The 24,432-nt window shown below is 53.5% G+C and overlaps 1 protein-coding gene across 1 annotated transcript in view; it reads left to right on the top strand.

The window, feature by feature from the left end:
* Positions 1-24,432, top strand: part of LOC137345808 (collagen alpha-2(XI) chain-like) — a 730,020-nt gene that overhangs the window by 129,058 nt on the left and 576,530 nt on the right. Inside the window, exon 2 of the mRNA XM_068009057.1 lies at positions 5,591-5,758. Coding sequence (XP_067865158.1) covers positions 5,591-5,758 — 168 coding nt within the window. The remainder of the gene's footprint in view (positions 1-5,590; positions 5,759-24,432) is intronic.

Raw genomic sequence — 24,432 nt, 5'->3', positions numbered from 1 at the left:
AGCTGAATGGTCATTGGCTCTCCCAGGGCTTGGTATCCAATGACCATTGAGCTCTCTAATTCTCGCATGGCATTAATGTCCAATGAACATTGAGTTCTTTGGCTACGGAGAAAAAAATGGAACAAAATCACCTTTGCATTTTTAATCAACGTATTATTTTTTCTTTTCTGGACACTTGGAGAGGAAGCTTGCCGAGTAGAGTCATTGAGAGATACAGACCTGAAACAGGTCCTTCAGTCCACCGAGTCTGTGCTGACCAACAACCACCCTATACTAATCCTACATTAATCCCATATTCCCTAGCACATCCCCACCATTCTCCTACCACCTACCTACACTAGCGGCAAGTTATGATGGCCAATTTACCTATCAAGCTGCAAGTCTTTGGCATGTGGGAGGAAACAGGAGCACCCGGCAGGAACCCCCGCAGTCACAGGGAGAACTTGCAAACTCCACACAGGCAGTACCCAGAACCGAACCCGGGTCGCTGGAGCTGTGAGGCTGCGGTGCTAACCACTGCACCACTGTGCTGTCCTTAAGGCACTGAGAGTTGTACCATACTTGGACTGGGATCCTTCCGGATTTGCCCACCCGGCTGATCCAATGACGCAACTTGGCAAAGGGAGAGCCGGGAATGTTTGGAATTCCAACGGGCCTTGCCAGGCAAAGTGGAACCCGGAGCCTGTCTGGCCTGGCTCCCAGAGACTGAGACTCAGTGAGCGGGCAAGATTCCCAGAGAACCGCCGAAATACCAAGCAGTATCAAAGGAACAGTCATGGAATGAGCGGGTCACCCAACACCCCCCACACCCCACCACCCACCCCACCCCCCCCACTCCCCGGCCTCCCTGCAACCCATCCCTCATCCCTCTGCCACTCCAACTCACTGCTGTCCAATATAAGGCCACCGTTCTAGTAGCAGGTAGCCTGAGGTGCTTTTCTTTTATTGAGCTGGTTGTCTCTTTAAAAAAAAAATGGTGTATTTTTTAATCTGAAGCAGTTTCTCTTCCTGACCTGTTTCTTTTGGCAGTTCTATTTTTCCTCTTACATCTGGCCCGTTTAGTCTGAAATATCACGTCTTGAGGCCAACTCCAGGTTATTGGCAGCGGTTGTACAATGAGCAGGGATCCAGAGCTGAAGCTCAGCGGTAGCAAGTTGGATGGCGGCAGGGAGAAAGCAATCTGAAATATGTAAACAGGGTCAGAGCCCAAATAAGCAGCAAGCAGTCTGCGGCCGGAAACCGATTGTGGTCCAATGACTAGCTCTATAGTACTGGCTCTGGGATGGAAAAGAGCCTCTATTTATATCAAATCTTACACAACCCGCATGATCTGAAATGCTTCACCGCCAATGAAGCACTCCTTTGATTCCCCCCTCCCTCCGAGGTGTTGGAATACAAACGGACGCTGCATCCAAGTTGCGCACAGCAAGCTCCCGCAGTGAGGCAAATGAGCAAGCTTCCGCCCGCTTTGAGCAGCGGTGGTCGAGGGAGGGAGCTGTCCCTCGAACGGAGTGCGCTCGGAGGTGTGAAGGTTTCAATGCGGACCTCACGGAATGAGCTGGCACCCGAGTGGAGGGGGCGAGGCACCTTCGCAGGCCGACCGGAGGATGGAAGGTGCGGCCTGTGGAACCGTACCTCAGCACTTGGAGGTGGCCTTCCCATGCCCTCTCTCTCTCTCTCTCTCTCTGGGACAACCTCCCACCTTTCCCCAAAGGTTTCCAACCCTCTAGCCTTGTCCTAGAGTCTCCCAGGAGCAGACAATGAGTCTGGAGGACACCCGGGATGAACCCCTGGAGGGGCATTAAACAGAACTCTGTGTTTTTATTTTTGATCTTTTGCTATCAAAATATTGGAGACGGTGGAAACCAGGCTGTTTGACCGAGAGCCAGCACCTCATCCTACTGGGCAGGGAAAAGTCAGTTCCCCATTCGAATTGGCTGGGAAGGCAAGGATTGGCGTGTCGGGTGACCAATGGCGGGAGCCGATAGTGGGGAGGGGGGTGGGGGGGCAGGTAAATGAGGTGATTAGCACAACTGGGGTTGGCAACCATACTCAAACTTGACCTCCGCAAACCTGAGGTCATCCGAGATATCTGCGCTCGTCGAATTCTGGCCTCTTGAGCATCCCCGATTTTAATCGCTCCAGCATTGGCGGCCGCACCTTCAGTTGCCTGGACCACAAGCTCTGGAATTCCCTTCCTAAACCTCTCCGCCTCTCCAGCTCGCTTTCTGCCTTTAAGACGCTCCTTAAAACCTACCTCTTTGACCAAGCTTTTGGTTATCTGACCTAATATCTCCTGACCTGGCTCAGTGACTAATTTTGCCTGACAGTCATTCCTGTGAAGCGCCTTGGGACATTTCAAAGGCCCTATGTGAATACAAGTTGTTGTTGTTGTTGCTAGAACTGGGGCAACACTTGGAGACAGGGCTAAAGCAGAATAACCAGCTGCAAAACTACAGCCGGGTGTAACTCTGGGAGTCACCGCGTCTGCCTTGCTATACCATGCCTGGGTCACACAGAGGTCAAGTGACCTCTGTATTTTTATATGCTTTGCTGAAATCTGCTTAAGTTAATGACTTTACTTCTGAAACGACTTCAGATAAATTAAAGGCTGTAAGTAAACCCACTGCTAGCATACTGTGTCGTCTCAGGTATACCCCTGGTGTACCGAGTGTCTCTGTGAACTATTTAACCCCTTGTGTACTCAGTGTGTCACAGTGAGCTGTTTAACCCCTCGTGTACCGAGAGTGTGTCACAGTGAGCTGTTTAACCCCTCGTGTACCGAGAGTTTGTCACAGTGAGCTGTTTAACCCCTCATGTAGTGGAGTATCTCACAGTGAGCTGTTTACCCTCTCGTGTACCGAGAATGTCTCACAGTGAGCCGTTTAACCCCTCATGTACCGAGAGTGTGTCACAGTGAGCTGTTTAACGCCTCATGTAGTGGAGTGTCTCACAGTGAGCTGTTTACCCTCTCGTGTACCGAGAATGTCTCACAGTGAGCTGTTTAACCCCTCGTGTACCGAGAGTGTGTCACAGTGAGCTGTTTAACCCCTCGTGTACCGAGAGTGTGTCACAGTGAGCTGTTTAACCCCTCGTGTACCGAGAGTGTGTCACAGTGAGCTGTTTAACCTCTCGTGTACCGAGAATGTCTCACAGTGAGCTGTTTAACCCCTCGTGTACCGAGAGTGTGTCACAGTGAGCTGTTTAACCCCTCGTGTACCGAGAGTGTGTCACAGTGAGCTGTTTAACCCCTCGTGTACCGAGAGTGTGTCACAGTGAGCTGTTTAACCTCTCGTGCAACGAGAATGTGTCACAGTGAGCTGTTTAACCCCTCGTGTACTGAGAGTGTCTCACAGTGAGCCGTTTAACCCGTCGTGTACCGAGAGTGTGTCACAGTGAGCTGTTTAACCCCTCGTGTACCGAGAGTGTGTCACAGTGAGCTGTTTAACCCCTTGTGTACCGAGAGTGTGTCACAGTGAGCTGTTTAACGCCTCATGTAGTGGAGTATTTCACAGTGAGCTGTTTACCCTCGTGTAGCGAGAATGTCTCACAGTGAGCTGTTTAACGCCTCATGTAGTGGAATGTCTCACAGTGAGCTGTTTACCCTCTCATGTACCGAGGATGTCTCATAGTGAGCTGTTTAACCTCTCGTGTATCGAGAGTGTGTCACAGTGAGCTGTTTAACGCCTCATGTAGTGGAGTGTCTCACAGTGAGCTGTTTACCCTCTCGTGTACCGAGAATGTCTCATAGTGAGCTGTTTAACCTCTCGTACACCGAGAGTGTGTCACAGTGAGCTGTTTAACCCCTCGTGTACTGAGTGTGTCTCACAGTGAGCCGTTTAACCCCTCGTGTACCGAGAGTGTGTCACAGTGAGCTGTTTAACCCCTCGTGTACCGAGAGTGTGTCACAGTGAGCTGTTTAACCCCTCGTGTACCGAGAGTGTGTCACAGTGAGCTGTTTAACGCCTCATGTAGTGGAGTATCTCACAGTGAGCTGTTTACCCTCTCGTGTACCGAGAATGTCTCACAGTGAGCCGTTTAACCCCTCATGTACCGAGAGTGTGTCACAGTGAGCTGTTTAACGCCTCATGTAGTGGAGTGTCTCACAGTGAGCTGTTTACCCTCTCGTGTACCGAGAATGTCTCATAGTGAGCTGTTTAACCTCTCGTGCACCGAGAGTGTGTCACAGTGAGCTGTTTAACCCCTCGTGTACTGAGAGTGTGTCACAGTGAGCCGTTTAACCCCTCGTGTACCGAGAGTGTGTCACAGTGAGCTGTTTAACCCCTCGTGTACCGAGAGTGTGTCACAGTGAGCTGTTTAACGCCTCATGTAGTGGAGTATCTCACAGTGAGTTGTTTACCCTCGTGTAGCGAGAATGTCTCACAATGAGCTGTTTAACACCTCATGTAGTGGAGTGTCTCACAGTGAGCTGTTTACCCTCTCGTGTACCGAGGATGTCTCATAGTGAGCTGTTTAACCTCTCGTGCACTGAGAGTGTGTCACAGTGAGCTGTTTAACCCCTCATGTACCGAGAGTGTCTCACAGTGAGCTGTTTAACCCCTCGTGTGCCGAGAGTGTCTCACAGTGAGCCGTTTAACCCCTCGTGTACCGAGAGTGTGTCACAGTGAGCTGTTTAACCCCTCGTGTACTGAGAGTGTCTCACAGTGAGCTGTTTAACCCCTCGTGTACCGAGAATGTCTCACAGTGAGCCGTTTAACCCCTCGTGTACCGAGAGTGTGTCACATCGAGCCGTTTAACCCCTCGTGTACCGAGAGTGTCTCACAGTGAGCTGTTTAACCCCTCATGTACCGAGAGTGTGTCACAGTGAGCTGTTTAGCCCCTCATGCACTCGTGTGTCACAGTGAGCTGTTTAGCCCCTCGTGCACTCAGTATGTCTCAGTGAGCTGTTTAACCCCTCGTGTACCGAGAGTGTGTCACAGTGAGCTGTTTAACCCCTCGTGTACCGAGAGTGTGTCACAGTGAACTGTTTAACCCCTCGTGTACCTAGCGTGTCTCACCATTGGCTGTCCAGTATTCCATCCTAATGGCACTTTGTTTTCTGATGTAAGTATTCTTGATGGTCAGTCAAATAGACTTTTTATTGATCTCCAGTATCTTGTATAATGAGTGCTCAAAGAAAATGGAAGAATGCCCGCAGACGGTTTGGAAATTGACCAATTACTTTTGTGTCAGGGGTTTACTCGCGGAGGTGACTGAATTAATCTGCAATTCCCAGAGACTCGGGGACAATCCTGGAGGGGTTGCTTTGGAGAGGTTCTTCAGGGATTTCAGGGGTCGTTTGAAGAGGAATCAGGTGGACCTTACAACAGTTGGGAGGGCAACAATTTTGTTGCATGATATTCTGAGAGGTCATTGAGGAAGTTAGATGTATTCAGTGGACAACCTAGATGTGTTTGATCTTCGATCCCAGTTATTAGGCCTGACAGACAATTGTAAACCCTACCCTAAGGGATTGCAGGATAGGTGGGGTCGATTTGATGAGGAAGTGTCTGCTGGCCTTACACTGAACATTTATCTGTTGTGTGTTTGATCGCAGTACTGATTGCTCTTTTCTCTGTTCTCTCTGCAGCCGATCCTGTAGATGTTTTACAAGTGTTGCAGTTTAACAGGTTACCTGAAGGAGTAAGGACAACCACAGGCTTCTGTCCCAAAAGGAAATCCGTCTCCAGTGCAGATGTGGCTTACAGAATATCCAAAAAGGCTCAAATAAGCGCCCCCACGAAACAGCTGTTCCCAGGTAAGAAGGGGCTGAGCAGGGTATGGTGAGGAGGTGGAGGACCCCTCTGTAGTGTGGGGAAGAGGAACCATAGGTTTTGGCTATGCCTGGTGACTGGACGATACTAATGTTTGCTTATCAGTCAGTGTCCAGAGTCTGGTGATTGACAGTTGCCAAGTGACATCATCTGCCAGTGCCCACAGAATGGTGATTGGCAGCTGTGGTGTGACATCATCGCCCAGTGCCCATAGGCTTGTGATTGACATCTTCCAAGTGACATCATCACCCAGTTCCCAGAGAACGGTGCTCTGTGGCCAACGTCAATCAATGGAACAACTTGCCGAAAAGTGATTGATGCTGACCCTTCCAACCTTTGATTGGAAAGTGTTCCATTGCTCTCGAGGAGCATCAGCACTTTAAACGGAAAGCTATAAGAAAGCCGGCAACTGTCTTGCATTGCGTTTGATGCATGAGTTTCTATATGTTGTGCAGGAGATGAGTAGAGCTTATTGCACTTGTAAACCTGGGTAATTTTCCCAGGTGATGTGTTACTGAGCATCCCTCCCCATGGCTCCGGTTACTGACTGTCCCTCCCCTTGTCACCGGTCACTGACTGTCCCTCCCCATGGCTCCGGTCACTGACTGTCCCTCCCCATGGCTCCGGTTACTGGCTGTCCCTCCCCTTGTCTCTGGTCACTGACTGTCCATCCCCGTGTCTCTGGTCACTGACTGTCCCTCCCCTTGTCTCTGGTCACTGACTGTCCCTCCTCTTGTCTCCGGTCACTGACTGTTCCTCCATTTGTCTCTGGTCACTGAGTGTCCATCCCCGTGTCTCTGGTCACTGACTGTCCCTCCCCTTGTCTCTGGTCACTGACTGTCCATCCCCGTGTCTCTGGTCACTGACTGTCCTTCCCCTTGTCTCTGGTCACTGACAGTCCATCCCCGTGTCTCTGGTCACTGACTGTCCCTCCCCTTGTCTCTGGTCACTGACTGTCCCTCCTCTTGTCTCCGGTCACTGACTGTCCCTCCCCGTGTCTCTGGTCACTGACTGTCCCTCCCCTTGTCTCTGGTCACTGACTGTCCCTCCTCTTGTCTCCGGTCACTGACTTTCCCTCCATTTGTCTCTGGTCACTGAGTGTCCTTCCCCTTGTCTCTGGTCACTGACTGTCCATCCCCGTGTCTCTGGTCACTGACTGTCCCTCCCCTTGTCTCTGGTCACTGACTGTCCCTCCTCTTGTCTCCGGTCACTGACTGTCCCTACCCGTGTCTCTGGTCACTGACTGTCCCTCCCCTTGTCTCTGGTCACTGACTGTCCCTCCTCTTGTCTCTGGTTACTGACTGTCCCTCCCCTTGTCTCTGGTCACTGACTGTCCATCCCCGTGTCTCTGGTCACTGACTGTCCCTCCCCTTGTCTCTAGTCACTGACTGTCCCTCCTCTTGTCTCCGGTCACTGACTGTCCCTCCCCGTGTCTCTGGTCACTGACTGTCCCTCCCCTTGTCTCTGGTCACTGACTGTCCCTCCTCTTGTCTCTGGTCACTGACTGTCCCTCCAGTTGTCTCTGGTCACTGAGTGTCCTTCCCCTTGTCTCTGGTCACTGTATGTCCCTCCTCTTGTCTCCGGTCACTGACTGTCCTTCCCCTTGTCTCCGGTCACTGACTGTCCCTCCATTTGTCTCTGGTCACTGAGTGTCCTTCCCCTTGTCTCTGGTCACTGTATGTCCCTCCTCTTGTCTCTGGTCACTGACTGTCCCACCCCTTGTCTCTGGTCACTGACTGTCCATCCCCTTGTCTCTGGTCACTGAGTGTCCATCCCCTTGTCTCTGGTTACTGCCTGTCCCTCCACTTGTCTCTGGTCACTGACTGTCCATCCCCTTGTCTCTGGTCACTGAGTGTCCTTCCCCTTGTCTCTGGTCACAGACTGTCCCTCCCCTTGTCTCTGGTCAGTGACTGTGCATCCACTTGGATTGGTCACTGACTGTCCATCCCCTTGTCTCTGGTCACTGACTGTCCCTCCCCTTGTCTCTGGTCACTGACTTTCCCTCCCATTGTCTCTGCTCACTGACTGTCCCTCCCCTTGTCTCTGGTCACATGCTGTCCATCCACTTGTCTCTGGTCACTGAGTGTCCTTCCCCTTGTCTCTGGTCACTGACTGTCCATCCCCTTGTCTCTGGTCACTGACTGTCCATCCACTTGTCTCTGGTCACTGACTGTCCCTCCCCTTGTCTCTGGTCACTGACTGTCCATCCACTTGTCTCTGGTCACTGAGTGTCCATCTCCTTGTCTCTGGTCACTGATTGTTCCTCCCCTTGTCTCTGGTCACTGGCTGTCCCTCCCCTTGTCTCTGGTCACTGACTGTCCATCCCCTTGTCTGTGGTCACTGACTGTCCATCACCTTGTCTCTGATCACTGGCTGTCCCTCCCCTTGTCTCTCGTCACTGACTGTCCTTCCCCTTGTCTCTGGTCACTGGCTGTCCATCCTCTTGTCTCTGGTCACTGACTGTCCCTCCCCTTGTCTCTGGTCACTGACTGTCCATCCACTTGGCTTGGTCACTGACTGTCCCTCCCCTTGTCTCTGGTCACTGACAGTCCATCCACTTGTCTCTGGTCACTGACTGTCGTTCCCATGTCTCTGGCCACTGACTGTCCATCCACTTGTCTCTGGTCACTGAATGTCCCTCCCCTTGTCTCTGGTCACTGACTGTCCTTCCCCTTGTCTCTGGTCACTGACTGTCGATCCACTTGTCTTGGTCACTGACTGTCCTTCCCCTTGTCTCTGGTCACTGACTGTCCATCCACTTGTCTCTGGTCACTGACTGTCCTTCCCCATGTCTCTGGTCACTGACTGTCCATCTCCTTGTCTCTGGTCACTGAGTGTCCTTCCCCTTGTCTCTGGTCACTGAATGTCCCTCCCCTTGTCTCTGGTCACCGACTGTCCTTCCCCTTGTCTCTGGTCACTGACTGTCCATCCACTTGTCTTGGTCACTGACTGTCCTTCCCCTTGCCACTGGTCACTGACTGTCCATCCCCTTGTCTCTGGTCAGTGACTGTCCATCCACTTGGATTGGTCACTGACTGTCCATCCCCTTGTCTCTGGTCACTGACTGTCCCTCCCCTTGTCTCTGGTCACTGACTGTCCTTCCCCTTGTCTCTGGTCACTGACTGTCCCTCCCCTTGTCTCTGGTCAGTGACTGTCCATCCACTTGGATTGGTCACTCACTGTCCCTCCCCTTGTCTCTGGTCACTGAGTGTCCTTCCCCTTGTCTCTGATCACTGAGTGTCCTTCCCCTTGTCTCCGATCACTGACTGTCCATCCCCTTGTCTCTGGTCACTGACTGTCCATCCCCTTGTCTCTGGTCACTGACTGTCCATCCACTTGTCTCTGGTCACTGAGTGTCCATCCACTTGTCTTGGTCACTGACTGTCCATCTCCTTGTCTCTGATCACTGACTGTCCATCTCCTTGTCTCTGATCACTGAGTGTCCATCCTCTTGTCTCTGGTCACTGACTGTCCCTCCCTTGTCTCTCGTCACACGCAGTCCGTCCACTTGTCTCTGGTCACTGAGTGTCCTTCCCCTTGTCTCTGGTCACTGGCTGTCCATCCCCTTGTCTTTGGTCACTGACTGTCCCTCCCCTTGTCTCTGGTCACGCGCTGTCCATCCACTTGTCTCTGGTCACTGAGTGTCCTTCCCCTTGTCTCTGGTCACTGACTGTCCATCCCCTTGTCTCTGGTCACTGACTGTCCCTCCCCTTGTCTCTGGTCACATGCTGTCCATCCACTTGTCTCTGGTCACTGAGTGTCCTTCCCCTTGTCTCTGGTCACTGACTGTCCATCCCCTTGTCTCTGGTCACTGACTGTCCATCCACTTGTCTCTGGTCACTGACTGTCCCTCCCCTTGTCTCTGGTCACTGACTGTCCATCCACTTGTCTCTGGTCACTGAGTGTCCATCTCCTTGTCTCTGGTCACTGATTGTTCCTCCCCTTGTCTCTGGTCACTGGCTGTCCCTCCCCTTGTCTCTGGTCACTGACTGTCCATCCCCTTGTCTGTGGTCACTGACTGTCCATCACCTTGTCTCTGATCACTGGCTGTCCCTCCCCTTGTCTCTGGTCACTGACTGTCCTTCCCCTTGTCTCTGGTCACTGGCTGTCCATCCTCTTGTCTCTGGTCACTGACTGTCCCTCCCCTTGTCTCTGGTCACTGACTGTCCATCCACTTGTCTCTGGTCACTGACTGTCGTTCCCATGTCTCTGGCCACTGACTGTCCATCCACTTGTCTCTGGTCACTGAATGTCCCTCCCCTTGTCTCTGGTCACTGACTGTCCTTCCCCTTGTCTCTGGTCACTGACTGTCGATCCACTTGTCTTGGTCACTGACTGTCCTTCCCCTTGTCTCTGGTCACTGACTGTCCATCCACTTGTCTCTGGTCACTGACTGTCCTTCCCCATGTCTCTGGTCACTGACTGTCCATCTCCTTGTCTCTGGTCACTGAGTGTCCTTCCCTTTGTCTCTGGTCACTGAATGTCCCTCCCCTTGTCTCTGGTCACCGACTGTCCTTCCCCTTGTCTCTGGTCACTGACTGTCCATCCACTTGTCTTGGTCACTGACTGTCCTTCCCCTTGTCACTGGTCACTGACTGTCCATCCCCTTGTCTCTGGTCAGTGACTGTCCATCCACTTGGATTGGTCACTGACTGTCCATCCCCTTGTCTCTGGTCACTGACTGTCCCTCCCCTTGTCTCTGGTCACTGACTGTCCTTCCCCTTGTCTCTGGTCACTGACTGTCCCTCCCCTTGTCTCTGGTCAGTGACTGTCCATCCACTTGGATTGGTCACTCACTGTCCATCCCCTTGTCTCTGGTCACTGACTGTTCCTCCCCTTGTCTCTGGTCACTGAGTGTCCTTCCCCTTGTCTCTGATCACTGAGTGTCCTTCCCCTTGTCTCCGATCACTGACTGTCCATCCCCTTGTCTCTGGTCACTGACTGTCCATCCACTTGTCTCTGGTCACTGAGTGTCCATCCACTTGTCTTGGTCACTGACTGTCCATCTCCTTGTCTCTGATCACTGACTGTCCATCTCCTTGTCTCTGATCACTGAGTGTCCATCCTCTTGTCTCTGGTCACTGACTGTCCCTCCCTTGTCTCTCGTCACACGCTGTCCGTCCACTTGTCTCTGGTCACGGAGTGTCCTTCCCCTTGTCTCTGGTCACTGGCTGTCCATCCCCTTGTCTCTGGTCACTGACTGTCCCTCCCCTTGTCTCTGGTCACGCGCTGTCCATCCACTTGTCTCTGGTCACTGAGTGTCCTTCCCCTTGTCTCTGGTCACTGACTGTCCATCCCCTTGTCTCTGGTCACTGACTGTCCCTCCCCTTGTCTCTGGTCACATGCTGTTCATCCCCTTGTCTCTGGTCACTGACTGTCCATCCCCTTGTCTCTGGTCACTGACTGTCCATCCACTTGTCTCTGGTCACTGAGTGTCCATCTCCTTGTCTCTGGTCACTGATTGTTCCTCCCCTTGTCTCTGGTCACTGGCTGTCCCTCCCCTTGTCTCTGGTCACTGACTGTCCATCCCCTTGTCTGTGGTCACTGACTGTCCTTCCCCTTGTCTCTGGTCACTGGCTGTCCCTCCCCTTGTCTCTGGTCACTGACTGTCCCTCCCCTTGTCTCTGGTCACTGACTGTCCATCCACTTGTCTCTGGTCACTGACTGTCCATCTCCTTGTCTCTGGTCACTGAATGTCCCTCCCCTTGTCTCTCGTCACTGACTGTCCTTCCCCTTGTCTCTGGTCACTGACTGTCCATCCACTTGTCTTGGTCACTGACTGTCCTTCCCCTTGTCTCTGGTCACTGACTGTCCATCCACTTGTCTCTGGTCACTGAGTGTCCTTCCCCTTGTCTCTGGTCACTGAATGTCCCTCCCCTTGTCTCTGGTCACTGACTGTCCTTCCCCTTGTCTCTGGTCACTGACTGTCCATCCACTTGTCTTGGTCACTGACTGTCCTTCCCCTTGTCTCTGGTCACTGACTGTCCCTCCCCTTGTCTCTGGTCAGTGACTGTCCATCCACTTGGATTGGTCACTGACTGCCCATCCCTTGTCTCTGGTCACTGACTGTCCATCCCCTTGTCTCTGGTCAGTGACTGTCCATCCACTTGGATTGGTCACTGACTGTCCATCCCCTTGTCTCTGGTCACTGACTGTCCCTCCCCTTGTCTCTGGTCACTGACTGTCCTTCCCCTTGTCTCTGGTCACTGACTGTCCCTCCCCTTGTCTCTGGTCAGTGACTGTCCATCCACTTGGATTGGTCACTCACTGTCCATCCCCTTGTCTCTGGTCACTGACTGTTCCTCCCCTTGTCTCTGGTCACTGAGTGTCCTTCCCCTTGTCTCTGATCACTGAGTGTCCTTACCCTTGTCTCCGATCACTGACTGTCCATCCCCTTGTCTCTGGTCACTGACTGTCCATCCCCTTGTCTCTGGTCACTGACTGTCCATCCACTTGTCTCTGGTCACTGAGTGTCCATCCACTTGTCTTGGTCACTGACTGTCCATCTCCTTGTCTCTGATCACTGACTGTCCATCTCCTTGTCTCTGATCACTGAGTGTCCATCCTCTTGTCTCTGGTCACTGACTGTCCCTCCCTTGTCTCTCGTCACACGCTGTCCGTCCACTTGTCTCTGGTCACTGAGTGTCCTTCCCCTTGTCTCTGGTCACTGGCTGTCCATCCCCTTGTCTCTGGTCACTGACTGTCCATCCCCTTGTCTCTGGTCACTGACTGTCCATCCACTTGTCTCTGGTCACTGAGTGTCCATCCACTTGTCTTGGTCACTGACTGTCCATCTCCTTGTCTCTGATCACTGACTGTCCATCTCCTTGTCTCTGATCACTGAGTGTCCATCCTCTTGTCTCTGGTCACTGACTGTCCCTCCCTTGTCTCTCGTCACACGCTGTCCGTCCACTTGTCTCTGGTCACTGAGTGTCCTTCCCCTTGTCTCTGGTCACTGGCTGTCCATCCCCTTGTCTCTGGTCACTGACTGTCCCTCCCCTTGTCTCTGGTCACGCGCTGTCCATCCACTTGTCTCTGGTCACTGAGTGTCCTTCCCCTTGTCTCTGGTCACTGACTGTCCATCCCCTTGTCTCCGGTCACTGACTGTCCCTCCCCTTGTCTCTGGTCACATGCTGTTCATCCCCTTGTCTCTGGTCACTGACTGTCCATCCCCTTGTCTCTGGTCACTGACTGTCCATCCACTTGTCTCTGGTCACTGAGTGTCCATCTCCTTGTCTCTGGTCACTGATTGTTCCTCCCCTTGTCTCTGGTCACTGGCTGTCCCTCCCCTTGTCTCTGGTCACTGACTGTCCATCCCCTTGTCTGTGGTCACTGACTGTCCTTCCCCTTGTCTCTGGTCACTGGCTGTCCCTCCCCTTGTCTCTGGTCACTGACTGTCCATCCACTTGGCTTGGTCACTGACTGTCCCTCCCCTTGTCTCTGGTCACTGACTGTCCATCCACTTGTCTCTGGTCACTGACTGTCCATCTCCTTGTCTCTGGTCACTGAATGTCCCTCCCCTTGTCTCTCGTCACTGACTGTCCTTCCCCTTGTCTCTGGTCACTGACTGTCCATCCACTTGTCTTGGTCACTGACTGTCCTTCCCCTTGTCTCTGGTCACTGACTGTCCATCCACTTGTCTCTGGTCACTGAGTGTCCTTCCCCTTGTCTCTGGTCACTGAATGTCCCTCCCCTTGTCTCTGGTCACTGACTGTCCTTCCCCTTGTCTCTGGTCACTGACTGTCCATCCACTTGTCTTGGTCACTGACTGTCCTTCCCCTTGTCTCTGGTCACTGACTGTCCCTCCCCTTGTCTCTGGTCAGTGACTGTCCATCCACTTGGATTGGTCACTGACTGTCCATCCCTTGTCTCTGGTCACTGACTGTCCATCCCCTTGTCTCTGGTCAGTGACTGTCCATCCACTTGGATTGGTCACTGACTGTCCATCCCCTTGTCTCTGGTCACTGACTGTCCCTCCCCTTGTCTCTGGTCACTGACTGTCCTTCCCCTTGTCTCTGGTCACTGACTGTCCCTCCCCTTGTCTCTGGTCAGTGACTGTCCATCCACTTGGATTGGTCACTCACTGTCCATCCCCTTGTCTCTGGTCACTGACTGATCCTCCCCTTGTCTCTGGTCACTGAGTGTCCTTCCCCTTGTCTCTGATCACTGAGTGTCCTTCCCCTTGTCTCCGATCACTGACTGTCCATCCCCTTGTCTCTGGTCACTGACTGTCCATCCCCTTGTCTCTGGTCACTGACTGTCCATCCACTTGTCTCTGGTCACTGAGTGTCCATCCACTTGTCTTGGTCACTGACTGTCCATCTCCTTGTCTCTGATCACTGACTGTCCATCTCCTTGTCTCTGATCACTGAGTGTCCATCCTCTTGTCTCTGGTCACTGACTGTCCCTCCCTTGTCTCTCGTCACACGCTGTCCGTCCACTTGTCTCTGGTCACTGAGTGTCCTTCCCCTTGTCTCTGGTAACTGGCTGTCCATCCCCTTGTCTCTGGTCACTGACTGTCCCTCCCCTTGTCTCTGGTCACTGACTGTCCATCCCCTTGTCTCTGGTCACTGACTGTCCCTCCCCTTGTCTCTGGTCACATGCTGTTCATCCCCTTGTCTCTGGTCACTGACTGTCCATCCCCTTGTCTCTGGTCACTGACTGTCCATCCACTTGTCTCTGGTCACTGAGTGTCCATCTCCTTGTCTCTGGTCACTGATTGTTCCTCCCCTGGTCTCTGGTCACTGGCTGTCCCTCCCCTTGTCTCTGGTCACTGACTGTCCATCCCCTTGTCTGTGGTCACTGACTGTCCTTCCCCTTGTCTCTGGTCACTGGCTGTCCTCCCCTTGTCTCTGGTCACTGACTGTCCCTCCCCTTGTCTCTGGTCACTGACTGTCCATCCACTTGGCTTGGTCACTGACTGTCCCTCCCCTTGTCTCTGGTCACTGACTGTCCATCCACTTGTCTCTGGTCACTGACTGTCCATCTCCTTGTCTCTGGTCACTGAATGTCCCTCCCCTTGTCTCTCGTCACTGACTGTCCTTCCCCTTGTCTGTGGTCACTGACTGTCCTTCCCCTTGTCTCTGGTCACTGGCTGTCCCTCCCCTTGTCTCTGGTCACTGACTGTCCCTCCCCTTGTCTCTGGTCACTGACTGTCCATCCACTTGTCTCTGGTCACTGACTGTCCATCTCCTTGTCTCTGGTCACTGAATGTCCCTCCCCTTGTCTCTCGTCACTGACTGTCCTTCCCCTTGTCTCTGGTCACTGACTGTCCATCCACTTGTCTTGGTCACTGACTGTCCTTCCCCTTGTCTCTGGTCACTGACTGTCCATCCACTTGTCTCTGGTCACTGAGTGTCCTTCCCCTTGTCTCTGGTCACTGAATGTCCCTCCCCTTGTCTCTGGTCACTGACTGTCCTTCCCCTTGTCTCTGGTCACTGACTGTCCATCCACTTGTCTTGGTCACTGACTGTCCTTCCCCTTGTCTCTGGTCACTGACTGTCCCTCCCCTTGTCTCTGGTCAGTGACTGTCCATCCACTTGTCTTGGTCACTGACTGCCCATCCCTTGTCTCTGGTCACTGACTGTCCATCTCCTTGTCTCTGATCACTGAGTGTCCATCCTCTTGTCTCTGGTCACTGACTGTCCCTCCCTTGTCTCTCGTCACACGCTGTCCGTCCACTTGTCTCTGGTCACTGAGTGTCCTTCCCCTTGTCTCTGGTCACTGGCTGTCCATCCCCTTGTCTCTGGTCACTGACTGTCCATCCCCTTGTCTCTGGTCACTGACTGTCCATCCACTTGTCTCTGGTCACTGAGTGTCCATCCACTTGTCTTGGTCACTGACTGTCCATCTCCTTGTCTCTGATCACTGACTGTCCATCTCCTTGTCTCTGATCACTGAGTGTCCATCCTCTTGTCTCTGGTCACTGACTGTCCCTCCCTTGTCTCTCGTCACACGCTGTCCGTCCACTTGTCTCTGGTCACTGAGTGTCCTTCCCCTTGTCTCTGGTCACTGGCTGTCCATCCCGTTGTCTCTGGTCACTGACTGTCCCTCCCCTTGTCTCTGGTCACGCGCTGTCCATCCACTTGTCTCTGGTCACTGAGTGTCCTTCCCCTTGTCTCTGGTCACTGACTGTCCATCCCCTTGTCTCCGGTCACTGACTGTCCCTCCCCTTGTCTCTGGTCACATGCTGTTCATCCCCTTGTCTCTGGTCACTGACTGTCCATCCCCTTGTCTCTGGTCACTGACTGTCCATCCACTTGTCTCTGGTCACTGAGTGTCCATCTCCTTGTCTCTGGTCACTGATTGTTCCTCCCCTTGTCTCTGGTCACTGGCTGTCCCTCCCCTTGTCTCTGGTCACTGACTGTCCATCCCCTTGTCTGTGGTCACTGACTGTCCTTCCCCTTGTCTCTGGTCACTGGCTGTCCCTCCCCTAGTCTCTGGTCACTGACTGTCCATCCACTTGGCTTGGTCACTGACTGTCCCTCCCCTTGTCTCTGGTCACTGACTGTCCATCCACTTGTCTCTGGTCACTGACTGTCCATCTCCTTGTCTCTGGTCACTGAATGTCCCTCCCCTTGTCTCTCGTCACTGACTGTCCTTCCCCTTGTCTCTGGTCACTGACTGTCCATCCACTTGTCTTGGTCACTGACTGTCCTTCCCCTTGTCTCTGGTCACTGACTGTCCATCCACTTGTCTCTGGTCACTGAGTGTCCTTCCCCTTGTCTCTGGTCACTGAATGTCCCTCCCCTTGTCTCTGGTCACTGACTGTCCTTCCCCTTGTCTCTGGTCACTGACTGTCCATCCACTTGTCTTGGTCACTGACTGTCCTTCCCCTTGTCTCTGGTCACTGACTGTCCCTCCCCTTGTTTCTGGTCAGTGACTGTCCATCCACTTGGATTGGTCACTGACTGTCCATCCCTTGTCTCTGGTCACTGACTGTCCATCCCCTTGTCTCTGGTCAGTGACTGTCCATCCACTTGGATTGGTCACTGACTGTCCATCCCCTTGTCTCTGGTCACTGACTGTCCCTCCCCTTGTCTCTGGTCACTGACTGTCCTTCCCCTTGTCTCTGGTCACTGACTGTCCCTCCCCTTGTCTCTGGTCAGTGACTGTCCATCCACTTGGATTGGTCACTCACTGTCCATCCCCTTGTCTCTGGTCACTGACTGATCCTCCCCTTGTCTCTGGTCACTGAGTGTCCTTCCCCTTGTCTCTGATCACTGAGTGTCCTTCCCCTTGTCTCCGATCACTGACTGTCCATCCCCTTGTCTCTGGTCACTGACTGTCCATCCCCTTGTCTCTGGTCACTGACTGTCCATCCACTTGTCTCTGGTCACTGAGTGTCCATCCACTTGTCTTGGTCACTGACTGTCCATCTCCTTGTCTCTGATCACTGACTGTCCATCTCCTTGTCTCTGATCACTGAGTGTCCATCCTCTTGTCTCTGGTCACTGACTGTCCCTCCCTTGTCTCTCGTCACACGCTGTCCGTCCACTTGTCTCTGGTCACTGAGTGTCCTTCCCCTTGTCTCTGGTAACTGGCTGTCCATCCCCTTGTCTCTGGTCACTGACTGTCCCTCCCCTTGTCTCTGGTCACTGACTGTCCATCCCCTTGTCTCTGGTCACTGACTGTCCCTCCCCTTGTCTCTGGTCACATGCTGTTCATCCCCTTGTCTCTGGTCACTGACTGTCCATCCCCTTGTCTCTGGTCACTGACTGTCCATCCACTTGTCTCTGGTCACTGAGTGTCCATCTCCTTGTCTCTGGTCACTGATTGTTCCTCCCCTGGTCTCTGGTCACTGGCTGTCCCTCCCCTTGTCTCTGGTCACTGACTGTCCATCCCCTTGTCTGTGGTCACTGACTGTCCTTCCCCTTGTCTCTGGTCACTGGCTGTCCTCCCCTTGTCTCTGGTCACTGACTGTCCCTCCCCTTGTCTCTGGTCACTGACTGTCCATCCACTTGGCTTGGTCACTGACTGTCCCTCCCCTTGTCTCTGGTCACTGACTGTCCATCCACTTGTCTCTGGTCACTGACTGTCCATCTCCTTGTCTCTGGTCACTGAATGTCCCTCCCCTTGTCTCTCGTCACTGACTGTCCTTCCCCTTGTCTCTGGTCACTGACTGTCCATCCACTTGTCTTGGTCACTGACTGTCCTTCCCCTTGTCTCTGGTCACTGACTGTCCATCCACTTGTCTCTGGTCACTGACTGTCCTTCCCCATGTCTCTGGTCACTGACTGTCCATCTCCTTGTCTCTGGTCACTGAGTGTCCTTCCCCTTGTCTCTGGTCACTGAATGTCCCTCCCCTTGTCTCTGGTCACTGACTGTCCTTCCCCTTGTCTCTGGTCACTGACTGTCCATCCACTTGTCTTGGTCACTGACTGTCCTTCCCCTTGTCTCTGGTCACTGACTGTCCCTCCCCTTGTCTCTGGTCAGTGACTGTCCATCCACTTGGATTGGTCACTGACTGTCCATCCCTTGTCTCTGGTCACTGACTGTCCCTCCCCTTGTCTCTGATCACTGACTGTCCTTCCCCTTGTCTCTGATCACTGACTGTCCCTCCCCTTGTCTCTGGTCAGTGACTGTCCATCCACTTGGATTGGTCACTGACTGTCCATCCCCTTGTCTCTGGTCACTGACTGTCCCTCCCCTTGGCTCTGGTCACTGACTGTCCTTCCCCTTGTCTCTGGTCACTGACTGTCCCTCCCCTTGTCTCTGGTCACTGACTGTCCATCCCCTTGTCTCTGGTCAGTGACTGTCCATCCACTTGAATTGGTCACTGACTGTCCATCCCCTTGTCTCTGGTCATTGACTGTCCCTCCCCTTGTCTCTGGTCACTGACTGTCCTTCCCCTTGTCTCTGGTCACTGACTGTCCCTCCCCTTGTCTCTGGTCACTGACTGTCCTTCCCCTTGTCTCTGGTCACTGACTGTCCCTCACCATGTCTCTGGTCACTGACTGTCCTTCCCCTTGTCTCTGGTCAGTGACTGTCCATCCACTTGGATTGGTCACTGACTGTCCATCCCCATGTCTCTGGTCAGTGACTGTCCATCCACTTGGATTGGTCACTGACTGTCCCTCCCCTTGTCTCTGGTCACTGACTGTCCCTCCCCTTGTCTCTGGTCACTGACTGTCCATCCCCTTGTCTCTGGTCAGTGACTGTCCATCCCCTTGTCTCTGGTCACTGACTGTCCATCCCCTTGTCTCTGGTCACTGACTGTCCATCCACTTGTCTCTGGTCACTGAGTGTCCATCCACTTGTCTTGGTCACTGACTGTCCATCTCCTTGTCTCTGATCACTGACTGTCCATCTCCTTGTCTCTGATCACTGAGTGTCCATCCTCTTGTCTCTGGTCACTGACTGTCCCTCCCTTGTCTCTCGTCACACGCTGTCCGTCCACTTGTCTCTGGTCACTGAGTGTCCTTCCCCTTGTCTCTGGTCACTGGCTGTCCATCCCCTTGTCTCTGGTCACTGACTGTCCATCCCCTTGTCTCTGGTCACTGACTGTCCATCCACTTGTCTCTGGTCACTGAGTGTCCATCCACTTGTCTTGGTCACTGACTGTCCATCTCCTTGTCTCTGATCACTGACTGTCCATCTCCTTGTCTCTGATCACTGAGTGTCCATCCTCTTGTCTCTGGTCACTGACTGTCCCTCCCTTGTCTCTCGTCACACGCTGTCCGTCCACTTGTCTCTGGTCACTGAGTGTCCTTCCCCTTGTCTCTGGTCACTGGCTGTCCATCCCCTTGTCTCTGGTCACTGACTGTCCCTCCCCTTGTCTCTGGTCACGCGCTGTCCATCCACTTGTCTCTGGTCACTGAGTGTCCTTCCCCTTGTCTCTGGTCACTGACTGTCCATCCCCTTGTCTCCGGTCACTGACTGTCCCTCCCCTTGTCTCTGGTCACATGCTGTTCATCCCCTTGTCTCTGGTCACTGACTGTCCATCCCCTTGTCTCTGGTCACTGACTGTCCATCCACTTGTCTCTGGTCACTGAGTGTCCATCTCCTTGTCTCTGGTCACTGATTGTTCCTCCCCTTGTCTCTGGTCACTGGCTGTCCCTCCCCTTGTCTCTGGTCACTGACTGTCCATCCCCTTGTCTGTGGTCACTGACTGTCCTTCCCCTTGTCTCTGGTCACTGGCTGTCCCTCCCCTTGTCTCTGGTCACTGACTGTCCATCCACTTGGCTTGGTCACTGACTGTCCCTCCCCTTGTCTCTGGTCACTGACTGTCCATCCACTTGTCTCTGGTCACTGACTGTCCATCTCCTTGTCTCTGGTCACTGAATGTCCCTCCCCTTGTCTCTCGTCACTGACTGTCCTTCCCCTTGTCTCTGGTCACTGACTGTCCATCCACTTGTCTTGGTCACTGACTGTCCTTCCCCTTGTCTCTGGTCACTGACTGTCCATCCACTTGTCTCTGGTCACTGAGTGTCCTTCCCCTTGTCTCTGGTCACTGAATGTCCCTCCCCTTGTCTCTGGTCACTGACTGTCCTTCCCCTTGTCTCTGGTCACTGACTGTCCATCCACTTGTCTTGGTCACTGACTGTCCTTCCCCTTGTCTCTGGTCACTGACTGTCCCTCCCCTTGTCTCTGGTCAGTGACTGTCCATCCACTTGGATTGGTCACTGACTGTCCATCCCTTGTCTCTGGTCACTGACTGTCCATCCCCTTGTCTCTGGTCAGTGACTGTCCATCCACTTGGATTGGTCACTGACTGTCCATCCCCTTGTCTCTGGTCACTGACTGTCCCTCCCCTTGTCTCTGGTCACTGACTGTCCTTCCCCTTGTCTCTGGTCACTGACTGTCCCTCCCCTTGTCTCTGGTCAGTGACTGTCCATCCACTTGGATTGGTCACTCACTGTCCATCCCCTTGTCTCTGGTCACTGACTGATCCTCCCCTTGTCTCTGGTCACTGAGTGTCCTTCCCCTTGTCTCTGATCACTGAGTGTCCTTCCCCTTGTCTCCGATCACTGACTGTCCATCCCCTTGTCTCTGGTCACTGACTGTCCATCCCCTTGTCTCTGGTCACTGACTGTCCATCCACTTGTCTCTGGTCACTGAGTGTCCATCCACTTGTCTTGGTCACTGACTGTCCATCTCCTTGTCTCTGATCACTGACTGTCCATCTCCTTGTCTCTGATCACTGAGTGTCCATCCTCTTGTCTCTGGTCACTGACTGTCCCTCCCTTGTCTCTCGTCACACGCTGTCCGTCCACTTGTCTCTGGTCACTGAGTGTCCTTCCCCTTGTCTCTGGTAACTGGCTGTCCATCCCCTTGTCTCTGGTCACTGACTGTCCCTCCCCTTGTCTCTGGTCACTGACTGTCCATCCCCTTGTCTCTGGTCACTGACTGTCCCTCCCCTTGTCTCTGGTCACATGCTGTTCATCCCCTTGTCTCTGGTCACTGACTGTCCATCCCCTTGTCTCTGGTCACTGACTGTCCATCCACTTGTCTCTGGTCACTGAGTGTCCATCTCCTTGTCTCTGGTCACTGATTGTTCCTCCCCTGGTCTCTGGTCACTGGCTGTCCCTCCCCTTGTCTCTGGTCACTGACTGTCCATCCCCTTGTCTGTGGTCACTGACTGTCCTTCCCCTTGTCTCTGGTCACTGGCTGTCCTCCCCTTGTCTCTGGTCACTGACTGTCCCTCCCCTTGTCTCTGGTCACTGACTGTCCATCCACTTGGCTTGGTCACTGACTGTCCCTCCCCTTGTCTCTGGTCACTGACTGTCCATCCACTTGTCTCTGGTCACTGACTGTCCATCTCCTTGTCTCTGGTCACTGAATGTCCCTCCCCTTGTCTCTCGTCACTGACTGTCCTTCCCCTTGTCTCTGGTCACTGACTGTCCATCCACTTGTCTTGGTCACTGACTGTCCTTCCCCTTGTCTCTGGTCACTGACTGTCCATCCACTTGTCTCTGGTCACTGACTGTCCTTCCCCATGTCTCTGGTCACTGACTGTCCATCTCCTTGTCTCTGGTCACTGAGTGTCCTTCCCCTTGTCTCTGGTCACTGAATGTCCCTCCCCTTGTCTCTGGTCACTGACTGTCCTTCCCCTTGTCTCTGGTCACTGACTGTCCATCCACTTGTCTTGGTCACTGACTGTCCTTCCCCTTGTCTCTGGTCACTGACTGTCCCTCCCCTTGTCTCTGGTCAGTGACTGTCCATCCACTTGGATTGGTCACTGACTGTCCATCCCTTGTCTCTGGTCACTGACTGTCCCTCCCCTTGTCTCTGATCACTGACTGTCCTTCCCCTTGTCTCTGATCACTGACTGTCCCTCCCCTTGTCTCTGGTCAGTGACTGTCCATCCACTTGGATTGGTCACTGACTGTCCATCCCCTTGTCTCTGGTCACTGACTGTCCCTCCCCTTGGCTCTGGTCACTGACTGTCCTTCCCCTTGTCTCTGGTCACTGACTGTCCCTCCCCTTGTCTCTGGTCACTGACTGTCCATCCCCTTGTCTCTGGTCAGTGACTGTCCATCCACTTGAATTGGTCACTGACTGTCCATCCCCTTGTCTCTGGTCATTGACTGTCCCTCCCCTTGTCTCTGGTCACTGACTGTCCTTCCCCTTGTCTCTGGTCACTGACTGTCCCTCCCCTTGTCTCTGGTCACTGACTGTCCTTCCCCTTGTCTCTGGTCACTGACTGTCCCTCCCCATGTCTCTGGTCACTGACTGTCCTTCCCCTTGTCTCTGGTCAGTGACTGTCCATCCACTTGGATTGGTCACTGACTGTCCATCCCCATGTCTCTGGTCAGTGACTGTCCATCCACTTGGATTGGTCACTGACTGTCCCTCCCCTTGTCTCTGGTCACTGACTGTCCCTCCCCTTGTCTCTGGTCACTGACTGTCCATCCCCTTGTCTCTGGTCAGTGACTGTCCATCCACTTGGATTGGTCACTGACTGTCTATCCCCTTGTCTCTGGTCACTGACTGTCCCTCCCCTTGTCTCTGCTCACTGACTGTCCTTCCCCTTGTCTCTGGTCACTGACTGTCCATTCACTTGTCTCTGGTCACTGACTGTCCCTCCCATTGTCTCTGGTCACTGACTGTCCATCCACTTGTCTCTGGTCACTGACTGTCCCTCCCATTGTCTCTGGTCACTGACTGTCCATCCCCCTGTCTCTGGTCACTGAGTGTCCTTCCCCTTGTCTCTGGTCACTGAGTGTCCATCTCCTTGTCTCTGGTCACTGACTGTCCATCCCCTTGTCTCTGGTCACTGACTGTCCATGTCCTTGTCTCTGATCACTGAGCGTCCATCCACTTGTCTTGGTCACTGACTGTCCATCCCCTTGTCTCTGGTCACTGAGTGTCCATCCACTTGTCTTGGTCACTGACTGTCCATCTCCTTGTCTCTGATCACTGAGTGTCCATCCACTTCGCTTGGTCACTGACTGTCCATCTCCTTGTCTCTGATCACTGAGTGTCCATCCACTTGTCTCTGGTCACTGAGTGTCCTTCCCCTTGTCTCTGATCAGTGAGTGTCCATCCACTTGTCTTGGTCACTGACTGTCCATCCCCTTGTCTCTGGTCACTGACTGTCCATCCCCTTGTCTCTGGTCTCTGACTGTCCATCCACTTGTCTCTGGTCACTGAGTGTCCTTCCCCTTGTCTCTGATCACTGAGTGTCCTTCCCCTTGTCTCTGGTCACTGAGTGTCCATCCACTTGTCTCTGGTCACTGACTGTCCATCCCCTTGTCTCTGGTCACTGACTGTCCATCCACTTGTCTCTGGTCACTGAGTGTCCTTCCCCTTGTCTCTGATCACTGAGTGTCCATCCACTTGTCTTGGTCACTGACTGTCCATCCCCTTGTCTCTGGTCACTGGGTGACCATCCACTTGTCTCTGATCACTGACTGTCCATCCACTTGTCTCTGGTCACTGAGTGTCCTTCCCCTTGTCTCTGATGACTGAGTGCCCATCCACTTGTCTTGGTCACTGACTGTCCATCCCCTTGTCTCTGGTCACTGAGTGTCCATCCACTTGTCTTGGTCACTGACTGTCCATCCCCTTGTCTCTGGTCACTGACTGTCCATCCACTTGTCTTAGTCACTGACTGTCCTTCCCCTTGTCTCTAGTCACTGAATGTCCTTCCCCTTGTCTCTGATCACTGAGTGTCCTTCCCCTTGTCTCTGATCACTGACTGTCCATCCCCTTGTCTCTGGTCACTGAGTGTCCTTCCCCTTGTCTCTGGTCACTGACTGTCCATCCCCTTGTCTCCGGTCACTGACTGTCCCTCCCCTTGTCTCTGGTCACATGCTGTTCATCCCCTTGTCTCTGGTCACTGACTGTCCATCCCCTTGTCTCTGGTCACTGACTGTCCATCCACTTGTCTCTGGTCACTGAGTGTCCATCTCCTTGTCTCTGGTCACTGATTGTTCCTCCCCTGGTCTCTGGTCACTGGCTGTCCCTCCCCTTGTCTCTGGTCACTGACTGTCCATCCCCTTGTCTGTGGTCACTGACTGTCCTTCCCCTTGTCTCTGGTCACTGGCTGTCCCTCCCCTTGTCTCTGGTCACTGACTGTCCATCCACTTGGCTTGGTCACTGACTGTCCCTCCCCTTGTCTCTGGTCACTGACTGTCCATCCACTTGTCTCTGGTCACTGACTGTCCATCTCCTTGTCTCTGGTCACTGAATGTCCCTCCCCTTGTCTCTCGTC

This window comes from Heterodontus francisci, chromosome 29 (genome assembly GCF_036365525.1).
Source record: "Heterodontus francisci isolate sHetFra1 chromosome 29, sHetFra1.hap1, whole genome shotgun sequence".
In the NCBI taxonomy this organism is placed as follows: domain Eukaryota; kingdom Metazoa; phylum Chordata; class Chondrichthyes; order Heterodontiformes; family Heterodontidae; genus Heterodontus; species Heterodontus francisci.
This window is presented reverse-complemented; position numbering and strand designations above follow the sequence as displayed.